Below are 15,817 nucleotides of genomic sequence, written 5' to 3'. Positions count from 1 at the left end.
TGGCTTATGTCTGAGAGCATGTCTACACTATACTCTTAAATCGACTTAGATTAGGTTGATTTACAGCCACTGCAGTAATTACTACAGTAGCTGATGTCCACACTATTCTCTTTCTGTCAGTGGTGTGTGTCCTCACAGAGCACTTCCACTGACCAAAGAGAGGGAGTGTGGGGGGCTGAGAGCCAGGGCTCTCAGTTCCACACATCTTCCCGCTGGGACCCCTGCTGTCTCCCTAGGCTTCTCACCTCCCCACTCCCTGCCCAGAGCTAGAGGGCAGCCACCCTTGGCTTCTCGCCTCCGGCAGGGAGATTTGCACCCAAAGTCCAGTCAGCTGCCATGCTCCTGCTGGGGAACCAACAGTCTGGTGAGCTGCCGTAGTCCCGGCAGGAAGCGAGGAGCCAGAGGGGAGCTTGGGCAGCAGCCCAAGCTCGGAGCCTGGGTGGCAGCATGGCTTGGAGCAGAGATCCAGCAGAGCCCTGGAATTGACAAGACAGGCAACAGTCAATGTAAGGAATGCAGTGTCTACACAGACACTGCATCGTCCTAACTACACCGACGTAACTCCACCTCCACGAGAGGTGTAAGGCACTTACATCAGTGGGACAAGGCTGTAGTGTGTATCCGCCAACCTACTGTGCAGCATAGACCAGTCATGAGAGTGTTTAAACAGAAACAACCATGAATTTTACATAGCATTTTGTCATCTGTTTTAGATATTGGTGCCAAGTCATATGATCACATAACAGCAATAATTACTTAAGAATATAATAGACTATACACATGAAGGAATAAACCTCTCATTTACTAGTAAAAATGAAGAGCTATTAAAAACCTAGATCAAGCAAATGGTTCTGCCACTGCACCCTTAAACTAGCTCTATTCAAACTACACCTCCTATTGGAGCAGGTCCCAGGAGCTATGGGGCATGTAATGAAAATACTCTGCAATGTCTGTGGGGAGTTTCAGTGCAATGGGGATTTTGGCAAGGCATTAAAGGGAATGGAAAGAAAAGAGAGGTCTCAGTGTGGAAGTCAGTGCTCCAGGAAAATCCATGGAGAAAAACTGTAGCAGAGTCATTCTGAGCAGTCATGCTGCTCATTCACAGATATCTTGAGCCTCCTAGAGTACTTCTCAGCATGGACTATAAAAAGCAATCACTTCACCTTAATGTGTACTAATGCCCAAAATGTTTTTATTTGTGCACAAGAAACACAATACCAGGAGAAGAATCATGAATGCTACCAAACAACCAAAGGAAGTACAAACTATTCCTCCTTGGGGAACCACAAGAATATGTATTATGCACACGATATCAACAGCATGCTAGGTGCTTTACAGACAGTTAAGAAGACAAAGTCCGTACTCCTAAGAGTTTTAAACATATGGATATTTTTATATTTTTCAGACAGGCAAGTTTAAAAATACTCAATGTGTTAAATTTGGAGGGCTTCACCGTGTCTAGCACTATGGGGGCTGTGGATCACAGTGCAACACAAACACCACCACCACTGATATTTTCTGTAATTATTTTAAACCCAGATACTTTTCCTGCCTACAAGCCTCTTCCCATCTGGAATGTCCTAATATTTTCTCCTCTGTTGCAATCTAACGTGTGTAGGAAGAGGATTTTTTTTTTAAAAAAAATTGCCTGAAGAGTGATACACATCATTAGTGAAATATTGTTTTCTTAACAACTTGCATCCCTAGAAGTGATGTGCTGAACCAGCACAACAAACTGAATAAGAAGCTGTCATCATGGAATAGGAACAGTATGTGAAGTTTTCAAGTGCATAATTAGGGCCAGCTAGCAGTTCCACTCATTTCGTTTCTAGAAGTCACTCTCTTCCCTTCTGTACGGATGCACCACATCATAAAATACACTTGAATCTTCCTCTTTAACAAATGAATCTTAATCCTTCAACAAAAGGCTCACAAGCAGGGAAACTGAATTTATTCCTCCACACAATCCATCCCGTCCCCTTTCTGACCTCATTTTACTGTATTAGTGTTTATTTTGACTTTCTACTGAACAATTTTCTTCCTGAATGGCACCTGGATTTCCTTTTTCTTCACTTCCTCCTATACTGCAGTTTACCCATACTCACCAACTTTCTGGCTAATAGCATCTGCATGGTTCTTTAGTTTGTCAAACTGTGTGTTTCTGAAGGATATACTCCCATCTCTGATATCACAGGAATAGATCTGGGTCTCATGTGCTGGCATGAAACATTGCCAATATGCCACTGGGCCCATGTGACACCTACAGTGTTTTATGTAGGCATGTGTTTTTCTAGCCTGGTCAGGCACTGGTGATTTTGCTCCAGATCCTACCTTCTCTCTCACTTCACAGGAGCCTGAAACACAAGAGGAAAGGAATACGCTGGGCAGTCACATCTATGCTCCAATATGGTAGGCTCGTGTATATCTGTGCCATGTCCACAAATCCTGGCCTGATCCCAACTACTGCAGATAGGACTACTGAAAAAACAGCATTCAGCAGTGTAGGAAAGACTGCACTGACTAAGAGTTCACTAGAATTCTCCTATTTGTGCAAGTAACCAGATAGTAGAGGCCAGAGTGCAACATTTAGCCACCCCACCCAGGGGAAGCCCAAAGAGGGACTGCATCTTAGACTATCACACATTGCAACACCACTCCAGTTGCCCCCTCCCCCGCCCTCCCTTCTCCAGCTTTAGTAATTTTAACTCCTGGCAACTAAAGCACTGTTAACAGATGTATGTTAGCAATTTCTTTAGTTGCCAGCAGACAACTAAGCTCTTCAGGGAAGGAACTGCGTCTTCCTAAATGTCTCCACAGCATCCAACACATTTGGAGCACTGCTGTAATATAACACAACAGCTAAGCAGGAAGCAAGCTGAGAACTGCCTCCTGAAAAAAAATAGGCTTCTTCAAGGTTTTTCCAAGTTTGGCACCCTAAAATGGAGCCACTCAGAATCCAGTCACTTTCGCCTGGTCTACACTATAGAGTTAGGTCAATGCAAGGCAGCTTATGTCAACCTAACTCTGTAAGAGTCTACTATAAACTGTCACTCCTGCCAATGTAACTCGCATGCTACGCTGACTTAATATTGCACTTAGGTTGATGCAGTTAGATCAACGCAGTGTCACTGTAGATGCTGCATTACTTGCATCGACTTTAGTAGCCTCCAGGAGGTGTCCTACCGTGACTGCTCTGATCGTTGTTTTGAACTCCACTGCCCAAAGTCCACAACCACCTTAAATTGTTTCTTTCTATGTCCCACGGCAGGCTAGCCTCCAAGGAATTGTCATGTTGCACACAGCTCCTCTGGCAGGGTTGGGGAGGTAGGCAGAGGGCAAGGGGAGCTCAAACAGACAAAACACAGCTGGGAAGAGAGTAGCAGCAATGGTTCCCATCAAGCTAAATCCCTCTTCAGAAGCCGACATGCTAGAGCACCACATGGGCAGACCACAATTAATGGCCCAGGCTACTGAGGATCTTGAACTTGATTCTTGAACCACTTAATTAAGGAAGGTTAGTTTTGCCAAGGACACACGAGAACTCTTTTTTTTAAAAAAAAAAAAAAGCACTAAAAACAACAGTGCCACCAATGAAACGTGCATACGAGTGGCATAGTAAGCCATGTATTACAGCTATTAGCAGACTATCATAATTTATTGGAGGAGAGGTCAAGAGACATACAGCTCCAAAAGCCTCTCCAGAAAAGATAAACCAATAATTTAAAAGGATACACAGTGAAACTCATTTTAATTAGCTGCAAACAAACAATATCATGTAACTGTTCTGATAAATCCATTGTAAACCAGAGCAGTTAAAATCTAGGTTAAATTACAGATAATAGAATAAATTACTATAGCAGCCAGGATATATCTATAATTCATATTCTCTCTCTCTCTCTCTCTCTCACACACACACACACACACACATTTTGCTCACAGTGGTTTCTGTAGTATCACATCCATTATTACCAATTGTTTCTCTTCACAGTCAAAGTGAACTACTGGTAAGCAGCCCTTTATTGGCCCAGTTCCCACACTAAACACAACCTACAGAAGCCAGTGAGCTGTAAAATATATTATGAAATGCATCTGTGCATGTAAAAGGTTATATTTCACTAGAATACCTTGGTGATTTTGGCAAACCCAGTGCCATCTCATACCAAGTCCCCAGGCCTCACTGAACACTGACAAATGCATAGCTGGAAACTGGTCTGGCTTACCTGTGTGGTAGTACTGTTAAAATAGATATTACACTTATAAGAATGTGTTTAACTTTATGGAATCTTGTAGGATGCCACATGTATTAATCCTACTTATAATATCTGTATCCCATATTATAAAGTAATGTTTAAATGTTGGCTCTGCAACTTTAAAACGTTTGCAAAGACTGTAAATCCCACAATCAGGGAAAAAGCATTTTACCAAGTGTGAAGTGCTAGTTTACAACAAGAGCTGTTATCTCCTCTCCCAACAAAAGAAGGTCTATAGACATCAGAGAAGCCACTGTGGATAAAAGACTCTACACGTTGCTTCCCCCACACCTCTGAAGAGGATAACGCACAAGTCCCATCCCATCGCTGCTTGATCACTTTGAGAAGGGAATAAAAATACATGTTGAGAAACTGATATCCCTATGCTGCTTGAACTTGAAGATGCAAAGATTTCTAAGCATAAGCAAGAGATCTTCAGCTGTTTAGTCTGAGTTAGCCCTAAAGGGCATATAAAGCTTGCATATTATATCAGCTACTATCATCTTTTGGAACCTACGATTGTATCACACTGTAGACGTGTACCTGCTTTAGCCTTATACCTATTGTAAGACTGGCTATATGCATTGTCTTTGGTAAGAGATCTAAGGTGCACTTGACCTGGGGTAAGTGACTGGTCCTTTGGGACTGGGAGTAACCTGGATATTGTTGTGATTTTTGGTGTAAGGGACCATCTAACATAGAGGCAAGTTTGCCTGAGTGGCAAGATAGATTGGACTACTCACGGAGACTGTCTGTGGCTCCCTATTAAGGCTATTATAGTTTCTGAGAAGTTCATACTTGTTACTTGGTTGATGAAATCTAAGTATAGAACACACCTCCAGTTTCGGGGTAAAAATTAGGGGCTCATTTTGGGGGATTGCGTAGATTTGACTCTAAAAACCTTATCAGTTGAAGTTCATTTCTGAATACTGCTTGTCTTTTAAGAAACTTTTGGTAGTTGTGCTTTCTTAATAAAAAATGTGCCTTTACAGTGGCAGCTGGAAGACGTGTCTAATCATCATCAACCATGCTTCCTAATATCCAAATCTTCTGTAATCTTGGTTAAAAACTTGCTCTTTCTGGAGGCTACTGCACACTAATACAAACAAAGCCAAGCTCCAAGGTGTCTTATATGTAATCCTAAATGTATACAAAAAGCATAAACTTTAGTTACACTAAAAACACTAACAGTATCCTTAACACTGATGGGAGGATGGTGGTGGGTAGGAGGAGACACCTTAATCCTACTAAATTTTCAAATGAGAGGACAGCAAGCAACGCTTTATATGACTGTGATAATTCTAATCACCTTTTTAAAGAGGAAAAAAAAATAAAGCATTTATCCTACCCCTCTTCCTAGTTTTGAACCGCTGGCCTGTTAGCACCGGCTTCTGATGCTTATTCATAAAATTTCTGCAAGAGGAAGAAAAATAGTTTAACTACATATATCAATTTAATCAGAGTACTTACAGACAACACGGTAACGTGACAGTAAAGCAAAAAAGAAATTCATAGATTCAAGCAACCCTGATGAAAAATTCATGTAAAAATAGTTTTTGTTATTTTAAAGACAAAACAGAGCTATAATTTTAGCATAATTTGATTGAAACTTGTTTCCCTGACAAAGCTGGATTCATGACAATATTATAAAAATGGAAACTTTCATTCTACACAGAAATGTACCAGAAAATAATCTCAAAAGTTGTATTGTCACAATATCATTTGTCTTGCCTCTATTTCAAGAGATGTAAAGTAGAGAAATCAATTACAGTATTAGATCATGAGTCTCAGGACTAAGAATAATCCTAGCTCTAATAAGGCCAGCTTTAACCAGCCATAGGATCTTCTATAGGATCATGATTTGTAAATTCATATATATTGGCATCATCATAATAGAATTTAGCTGATTTCTAAGATAAAAAACAAAACTAAAACCCACAAACACTTAAGACTAGATTGAAATCTTATTATCTGACCTGGTAGGGGACAACTGGGTGCTTCACTGGTTCAGGAAAGACCAAACTGTGATTTACAAAAGTCACAATTCCTCCCAACTGCTCCTAACTCTAAGGAGGGAGTAAATTACTTCACACCTCTTCAGAGAGCAACTTACTCTTGTCTTGTGCACCCAGTCAACTACTCAGGCTGACAGGAAGGGGAGCACGGAGACATGGATCCTCCCACTCTCTGCCGCTTCACTACCTATTAGCTTGCAGGGAGAATAGCCCCTGCTGTCCTCATCAGCAGACTAAAAATCTGAGCAAGAAAGTCAGGGGGAACCTGACTCCCCTGCACAACCAGCAAAGAGCTGCAATAATCTAGCCCTTAGTGATGAAAAACAAATGACAACTCATGCCTTACAGAGTGCCATGGAAATCAATATGGGTTCTACAAAAAAGATGTTTACAGGATCAAGGCTTTGGCAAATATTTCTCCCAAATACCAAATATATTTTCCTGCCCTATTCAAGCATTTATAACCATGACTTGCTTATTAGCTACTAAAGAACTGGGAAGAGAAGTCATTGTCTTCTGTGTCTCGCACAAAATGGTAGCTAGTTTTCCTCTGTCAGCAATTCTGTATTTAAATAGATACTTGATATTATTTAATAGAATGCCATCTAGATTTTCAGGCTAGGACAAATATTGGGCCTAAACTATTGGAGAATATTCCTTACATACAGGCCTCAATTAATGTGAGATTAATATGGCAATTTTGATTAAACCTTTACTCAGTCATAATTATTAAATACTGTAGCATATTATCTGATGAGAACCACTATTCTTCAGTTTTGAGTATATTAGTGTAATGGATTTAATTACACAGCTATATTTTGCATAAGCCTCACACCCTATATTGTTAAATGAATGCAAATAAGTAATATAGAGTGAATATAATGAAGTTTCATTGTACCTACCAGTTCTCTTACCTCTCCCCCCCACCCTCCCTACAGAGGAGGTTATTGTTTGGACTGGGTAAGCCATTTCACATAATTCAGGACATAAAACTCTACCAAGATTCTTGACTCATCTGAGAGCACCCTCAAGTTTTACTTATCGCAAATCAAGGTCAAAAAAAAAAAACACCTAAAAAACCCAACAAAACACAACCACCCAGTAAGTTTAATGCACCCACATTTACACACACACACCCTACCTCATTTTAGGCCCATTTGTTTATAGATGCTATACAGAAGATTTATTCTGCAGCAAGTCTCACTCATGCGACTGGTTTCAAAGCATACACTACACATGCCATCAGCTCCTCCTAGGCTGAACAAAGTGAATTCTTGGTTTCACAGCTGGACAGATTCTATCAATTACAAATTACTGTACAGTTAATTGGTAGAATCTGCCAGTTAGTTTTCTGTATCCAAAGAAATTAGTTTTTGAACAACCCTCCCAACAATGCTCTAGTGATACAGTCTGCTCCAATTTGTGAGATGTCTATTTTTTCCAGTTATAATTAGGGCTGTCAATTAATCACAGCTAGAGCATATGATTAATGTAAAACAAATTAACTCAATTTTTTAAAAAAGTTGTGAATAATCACGGTTTTAATCGCACTGTTAAACAATTATAGAATACCAATTTAAACATATTATAAATATTTTTGGATTTTTTTCTACTTTTCAAATAGACTGATTTCAATTACAACACAGAATACAAAGTGTACAGTGCTAACTTTATATTATTTTTATTACAAATATTTTCACTGTAAAAAAGATAAACAACAGAAATAGTATTTTTCAATTTCTCTTCTACAAATCCACTCAGTACTACTTCTTGTTCAGCCAATCGCTATGACAAATAAGTCTGTTTACATTTACAGGAAATAATGCTGCCCGATTCTCATTTACAATGTCACCTGAAAATGAGAACAGACATTCGCATGGCACAATTGTAGCCGGTGTTGCAAGTCGAAGTATGAAGGGGCATACGAATGTTTAGCATAGCTGGCATGGAAATACCTTGCGTGTTCTACAATTTCACATTGTTTTGTTTCTGAGTGCAGTTGTGTAAAAAAATAAATTCTACATTTGTAAGTTGCACTTTCACAATACAGAGATTACACTACAGTACTTATGAGGTGAATTGAAAAATACTATTTATTTTATCTTTTTTAAAGTGAAAATATTTGTAATAAAAATATAAAGTGAGCACTGTACACTTTATATTCTGTGTTGTAATTAAAATCAACATACTTGAAAACATATAAAAATATTTATAATATATTTAAATTGGATTCTATAAATGTTTAACAGTGCAATTAAAAGATAGTTGTGAATTAACTGTGATTAATTGCAATTATTTTTTAATTATTTAACAACCCTTATGATGTCACTAGCTGGCGCTTCTGTTGGTCGTTCCAACAGTGTTTCACTTTTGTAACTCAGCAGATCAGTGTTTTCTAGTCCAGAACTATGATTTATCTGGGGTTAGAAAATGCCAGCACACCTGAAAGAGAAAGCATAAAGGGCCAGAAAAGTTTAGAGTCATGATTAGCTTTGCTGCCTTCAAGTTGTAACATAAGAAAAGACCCAACCAGCAGTTACAGTTTTGCATACTGAGAATATCCTCTCTCTCAAAAACAAACCAAAAAACAAGCTACAGTTTTACCAGAAATTAAGAACATTTAAAGAAGGTACAGTTAAACCACATAGCCAACCTTCTGGCAATGTACTTGCCTACTTAAGTCCCAGGCAGACTGCAAAGAGCTACAAAAGGATCTCTCAAAACTGGGTGACTGGGCAACAAAATGACAGATGAAAGTCAATGTGGATAATGCAAAGTAATGCACATTGGAATACATAATCCCAACTATACATATAAAAAAATGGGGTCTAAATTAGCCATTACCACTCAAGAAAGACATCTTGGAGTCATTGTGACTAGTTCTTTGAAAACATCCACTCGATATGCAGTGGCAGTCAAAAAAGCGAACAGAGTGTTGGGCATCATTAAGAAAGGGATAGATAATAAGATAGAAAATATATAAATCCAGGGTACGCCCACATCTTGAATACTGCGTGCAGATGTGGTAGCCCCATCTCAAAAAAGATAAATTGGAATTGGCAAGGGTTCAGAAAAGGGCAACAAAAATGATTAGGGGGTATGGAATGGTTGCCATATGAGGAGAGATTGATAAGACTGGGACTTCTGAGCTTGGAAAAAAGATGACTAAGGGGGGGGTATAATAGAGGTCTATAAAATCATGATTGGTGTGGAGAAAGTAAATCAGGAAGTGTTATTTCCTGCTCATAACACACAAAGTAGGGGTCAAATGAAATTAATAGACAGCGGGTTTAAAACAAACAAAAGAATGTATTTTTTCACACAATGCACAGTCTGCCACTAATAGTGGATTTTATGCTTGTGTTCTGCTAGTCATCATAGTGTTTCATTTGGTTGGGAAGAATGTTCTCTCATTGCAGCAAACATGATGTTAGTTTCAAGAAGATACGGAAACCTTACAGCAGCCTGGGAAAGAAAACAAAGCTAACTATACAATATGCATTAATTAATCCTATTGTCACAACCCTTCAGAGCATAAACAAGCCAGCAGACTTGAATTAATACATCTTAACTTCTTCAGTGAAAAAACATCAGCTTTCCTTTGGGGTAGCGGAATGGAAAGCCACCCTGCCTTCCCCACAGCGAAGTAGATAAAACTTCCCAGCAGCTGTGCAGTCTTCTGTTTTTACATTAATTTTTACTACTGCACATTTTCCTTGTTCTGGGGGATAGGGAGGTCTTTTTTTTCAAACACTAAAAAACATTTTTCACATACCTGAAACTTAACAATTAGATTTTAAAATTGTTTTTCTGGACATCAAAGAGATGCCCTTTAATAGAACCTGGGAACAAACAGAACAAAACAAGACTTACCACTTGCAGTAAATTTAATCAACAAAGGTTCAGTACAACAGCAGTGACTCTTGAGTAGTTATTAGGAGCATCATAGGATTTGCCTTGTTCTATATTTAGCTGTAAATGCATTGCCCTCTAATCTGCTTTAGTGAGGGCGAGCCTTTATAAGGTACTCACTGAAGCACTGGCCCAGGAGCAAAAGCACTTTCATTAGGAAATTGCAGAAGCAGTACCCTGAGCAAAACAGATGTAACTCTTTAGAAATAAACTAACACCCATCCGCAGTGCAGACGATGTAAGACACTGAAAGTCTAATTTCATAATTCTATTATCAAATAAATAAAATGTATATGGATGAAAAGTTTCTAGGTAAAAAAGAAAAGAGTTTGAAATTAAATTCTAACCATAAGGGAAAATTTTGCTAAGTGTTTTTTTTAAAGCAACTCCTGTGTCAACACTATAGGGACGGCAGATAAAGAACATATACATCTTGAATTTTAAATTGTATACAATGTGTTGCTCACAACAAAATGTACCCGTAATGTACAATGAGGCAACAAAACACTCAGGACCTTGAACTTTTACATAAGATCTCCATACTGAAATGAGCCATTTTCAGGAAGCTCAGTACCAAAGGATACGAGTGTTCTGCAATTCCAGATAGAAGAACTCTGATAGTCTCTGGGAGTAGAGAAGTACTGGGGGAAGGAGGAACACAGGAAGTAGTGACTCTTCAGCATGCCTCTCTCACCCAGCTGGAGATCTACAAAAGTTAGGAGTGGCTGGGAAGAGAGATTGGGGCACACTTGCTCTTGATTCTCTCCTCATGATCCAAAAGATTTCTTTGTAGAAGTTAATGCTGCTAAAGGCAGTCTTGATTTCTGCTCCACATCCAAAAATACTTCCAAGACAGGAGAGTATATCAAATGCAGAGCTAGGCTGTCTGGGGCAGAGCAGGCTGGACAATATCACAGGGCAACCCATACCACATCCCAGAAGGGTTCCTATGGATCCTGGGGATAAGCAAAGACTGGAACCTATTCAAACTCATTTCCAAAATCCACTGAACAGTTAAAAAAATCTATAAGATGAACCTTGCCTAGTTCCTTGGGTTCTCTGTCCTCCCCCAATGCATGTTAGTATGGATGGCTCTGACATAGCAGTAAGAACTCAGATCTTTCATAACTCTCTCTAGATCATGGGTGGGCAAACTTTTTGGTCCGAGGGCCACATCTGGGTGTGGAAATTGTATGGCAGGCCATGAATGCTCATGAAATTGTGGGTTGGGGTTGTGTGGGGGGGGGAAGGCTCTGTCTGGGGGTGCGGGCTCTGGGGTGGGGCTGAGGATGATGAGAGATTGGGGGTGCAGAAGTGTGCTCCAGGCTGGGACCGAGGGATTTGGAGGGCATGAGGGGGATCAGGGTTGGGGCATGGGAGGGGGTCAGGGGTGCAGGCTCCAGGCAACGCATACCTCCAGCAGCTCCCAGAAGAATTGCAAACGTAGTTCCCATCTTCAAGAAAGGGAAAAAAGGTGATCTGAGTAACTATAGGCCTGTTAGTTTGACGTCTGTAGTATGTAAGGTCTTGGAAAAAATTTTGAAGGAGAAAGTAGTTAAGGACACTGAGGTCAATGGTAATTGGGACAATGACACGGTTTTTTTACTAGAGGTAGATCGTGCCCAACCAACTGATCTCCTTCTTCAAGAAGGTTGACAGTTGAATTTAGACAAGGAAATGGTAGATCTATATTTTACTTGATTTAGTAAAGGCTCTGACACGGTTCCGCATGGGGATTGTTAGTTAAACTGGAAAAGGAGATGGGGATGAATATGAAATTGAAGGTGGATTAGGAATGGTTAAGGGAACTCCAACGGGTCGTACTGAAGGGGAACTGTCAGGCTGGAGGAGGTTACTAGTGATGTTCTCAAGGCTGGTTTTGGGACCAATTTATGTTAACCGTTTATTCTGACTTGGCACAAAAGGCGGGAATTGTGCTATAAAGTTTTGCGGATGAACAAAGCGGGGGGTATTGCTTAACATGAGAAGGACGGAGCATGACAGGAGATCTGATGACTTGTAAACTGGAGTAATAGTAATAGATGAAATTTAATAGGAAAGTGCAGGTCATGCACTAGGGATTAATAATAAGAATTTTCCGATATACATTGGGGATGCCAGTTGGAAACAACATAGGAGGAGAGACTTGGGTATGGTTGGATCGCAGGATGACTTGAGCCGCCAATGCCGATATGGCGTTAAAAAAGCTAAATGCGGTTTTAGGGTGGCATAGGCGAGGTATTTCCAGAAAGATTAAGGAGTGTTAGACCGGTGTATAAGGCGCTGGTGAGACCTCACCTTGCGCATCTGTGTGAGTTCTGGTCTCATAGTTTCAGAACAATAGATTCAAACTGGAAGGTTTCGAGACGGGCTCTAGGATATCCGAGGAATGGCAAATACCGCTCATTATGAAGGAGACTCAATAGAGCTTGCGCCACCTTGTTGTAGGCCTACAAAAGAAGACTCCAGGGGGATATGCTTGCGTCTACGATACTTAATATATCAGGGGGATTAATCAGAGTTCAAGGAAGGAGGGACGAGGATTATATAAGCTTAGTAGAATGTAGACACAAGGACGATGGGTACAAACTGGAACTATTGAGTTAGGCTTGAATAGACGAAGGTTTCTACCATTAGAGAGTGGAAGTTCTGGAAAGCCTCTCCGAGGAGAGTAGTGGGGCAAAAGAATATCTGGTTAAGAAGCTTGATAGTTAATGGAAGGGATGATATATAGGATAGAGCGTTTTAACTTTTTGGCAAATGTTTTGGATTACGCAGATAGTTGCTCAACGGTCGCGATGGGAATGTTGGATGGGGATGGGGATCAGAGTTCTGCAAGAGTAATACTTTCCTCTGCTGGCGGGGAGCCTTGCCACATGCTCAGGGTTTAGCTGATCGATATTTGGGGTCGGGAAGGAAATTTTCCTCCAGGCAGATTGGCGGCGCCTGGAGGTTTTTTCGCCTCCTACAGCATGAGCATGGGTCACTGATGGGATTTCTGCGTGAGGTTCTTCAAACACACTTTACTAGCTTCAAATACTCGCGATAGGTTAGGGGTTTTTATAGAAGTGGATGGGTAGGGTTCTGTGGCCTGCTTTGTGCAGGAGGTCAGACTAGATGATCATGTTGGTCCCTTCCGACCTATGAGTCTATGAGTAGCAGCAGCATGTCCCCCTATGACTCCTAAGCAGAGGCATGGCCAGGCATCTTTGCACTCTGCCCTGTCCGCAGGTGCCACCCCTGCAGCTCACATTGGCCACAGTTCCTGCCCAATGAGAGCTGCGGGGTGGCACTTGGGGCAGTGTGTGGAGCCCTCTGGCTGCCTCTATGCGTAGGAGCCGGAGGGAGAACGTGCTGCTGCTTCTGGGAGCTGCGCGAAGTGGGGCAAGCCCTGGGCCCTGCTCCTCAGTGAGAGCTTGAGGGCTGGATTAAAATGTCTGGAAGTCCGGATGTGGCCCCCAGGCTGTAGTTTGCCCACCCCTGCCCTAGATATATCTAGGACAGGTCTTTTGTTGCAAAATGAAATAGCACTAGTTGCTTACATTCTTCTGAATACCGTATGGGTTGAACTTGTGAAATTTACACTTTGCTGTCTCTTTAGCCTATTTTGAGCTATCATCACATGGTGAAAGGGGCAAAAACAAACAGTTGTAGCTGTTTAGTAGTCTTTATTATTAGATACTGATAGCTGTACTCAAATGCCCTCATTGCCTTGATCCTGCTTATGGGAGCCCTAAATTAACAAACAGTGACAGGCTAAATGGTTCAGATAAAAGAAAAGCAACAAGCTTGAACCAAAAACACAATCTGAGGTTTGGGGTGTGGAAGGGGGAAAGAGAGAGGGGGGGGAAACCAAAATCAAGAATTAACTTTTAGTTTATCTAAAACCTACATAGCTCTCTTCATTTTCTGTCAAAACTAGAAGCTGAAATATCTACACAAGCCTCAGTTCTTGCAAGATATCAAGCTTGGACTGAAAACAGGAAATATTGGAAACCTATTTCCATACCACATATTTTTAAAAGGCATTATTTTAGTCTAGTTATCTTAACAGAAGTTCTGAAGCATCCAAGATTCTCCAAACATTATTAATATGCCCAAGATCAAGTTATATGCAACAGTTGGTCCACCGCAGTAAAAATTCATTATAATAACTACAGAAAAATCAATGCCAAGCATTGTCAAATGTGAGAGACTGCTTAAACTCGGCTGAGATTTTGTCTGTCTACACCGGGAATTTTAACAAAAAAAGTTATCCCCTTTCATAGGTTGCAACACTAGGTATAGACAGCCTTTTGGTTCCAGCTGTGGCGCTCAACACCATGTTGTGTAGACTTGTGCTGAGAACCTTTGATTGCCACAATGCTAAAAGAGCTGCTGGAGCACCATTAGAACTAGGGTTCTCACTGGCACAGACATTAGCAAGAATTGGAATTCTTTGCCCAGTATAGACAAGACCTAGAAGGCATGAGTGCTTCACACCATCAAGTTACAGAGAAACAGAACCTCCCACCTATATCTTTAATTGGCCATCTTTAATCTGCATGTGGAAGATCAGATACCATGACTAGGAGATTTCTGAGTCTCTCTACATATGGGGAAAGGGATAGCTCAGTGGTTTGAGCATTAGCCTGCTAAACTCAGGGTTGTGAGCGCAATCCTTGAGGGGATCATCTGGGGATTAGTCCTATTTCAAGCAAGGGGTTGGACTAGATGATCTCCTGAGGTCCTTTCCAACCCTAATGATCTATGATATACTTTGGGAAATGTACTAAATGCCTGTAATCTCTCACCAGCACCACAAAAGTCAAAGCAACACCCTTTTTTGGGTCCAGGCTCAGATTTTAAGAGCTAAACTACCAAGTAATGAGCTGCAGGACTCCAGTGGCACAGAGTCACAGAATCGCAGGACCAGAAGGGACCTCAAGAGGTCTTTTAGTCCAGTCCCCTGCTCTCAAGTATTATCTAGATCAGTGGTCCCCAAAGTTTTAAGGGTCACTCCTCCACTTACCCCATCTGCACCTCAGAGCCAGGAGCAGGGCACAGACTGCGTATGGGGGCCGAGATAGGGGCCATAGTTGGGGGTGGGGCAGGGTCTGGGGCCAGAGTTGCATCCATCGGGGCCAAGGCTGAGGGTGGGGCTGGGAATAGAGCTGCGACTGGGCCACAGTCAGGGGCAGAGGCTAGGGATGATGAAAGGGAGCACCAGCAACCCCTCCAACGCTGACACACACATACATCCCAATTGGTGAAGGAGAGGGCAAAGATTCCCACCAGCGTTCTGTCCTGGGACCCTGCTGAAGTGCTTCATCTTCTCGGGGTACATCTACACTACGGGATTATTCTGATTTTACATAAACCGGTTTTGTAAAACAGATTGTATAAAGTGGAGTGCACACGGCCACACTAAGCACATTAATTCGGCGGTGTGCGTCCATGGTCCGAGGCTAGCGTCGATTTCCGGAGCGTTGCACTGTGGGTAGCTATCCCATAGTTCCCGCAGTCTCCCCCGCCCCTTGGAATTCTGGGTTGAGATCTCAGTGCCTGATGGGGCAAAAATCATTGTCGCGGGTGGTTCTGGGTAAATGTCATCACTCACTCCTTCTTCCGGGAAAACAACGGCAGACAATCATTTCGCGC

The 15,817-nt window shown here is 41.4% G+C and overlaps 1 protein-coding gene across 1 annotated transcript in view; it reads right to left on the bottom strand.

Moving 5' to 3' along the window:
- The window catches only part of BZW2 (basic leucine zipper and W2 domains 2), an 89,033-nt gene that overhangs the window by 48,403 nt on the left and 24,813 nt on the right, over nt 1-15,817 (bottom strand). The window contains exon 4 of the mRNA XM_075062385.1: nt 5,599-5,663. Within this exon, the coding sequence (XP_074918486.1) occupies nt 5,599-5,656 (58 nt within the window). The 5' untranslated portion in view covers nt 5,657-5,663. The remainder of the gene's footprint in view (nt 1-5,598; nt 5,664-15,817) is intronic.

The sequence above is a fragment of the Chelonoidis abingdonii genome, chromosome 2, assembly GCF_003597395.2.
Source record: "Chelonoidis abingdonii isolate Lonesome George chromosome 2, CheloAbing_2.0, whole genome shotgun sequence".
NCBI lineage: Eukaryota > Metazoa > Chordata > Testudines > Testudinidae > Chelonoidis > Chelonoidis abingdonii.
This window is presented reverse-complemented; position numbering and strand designations above follow the sequence as displayed.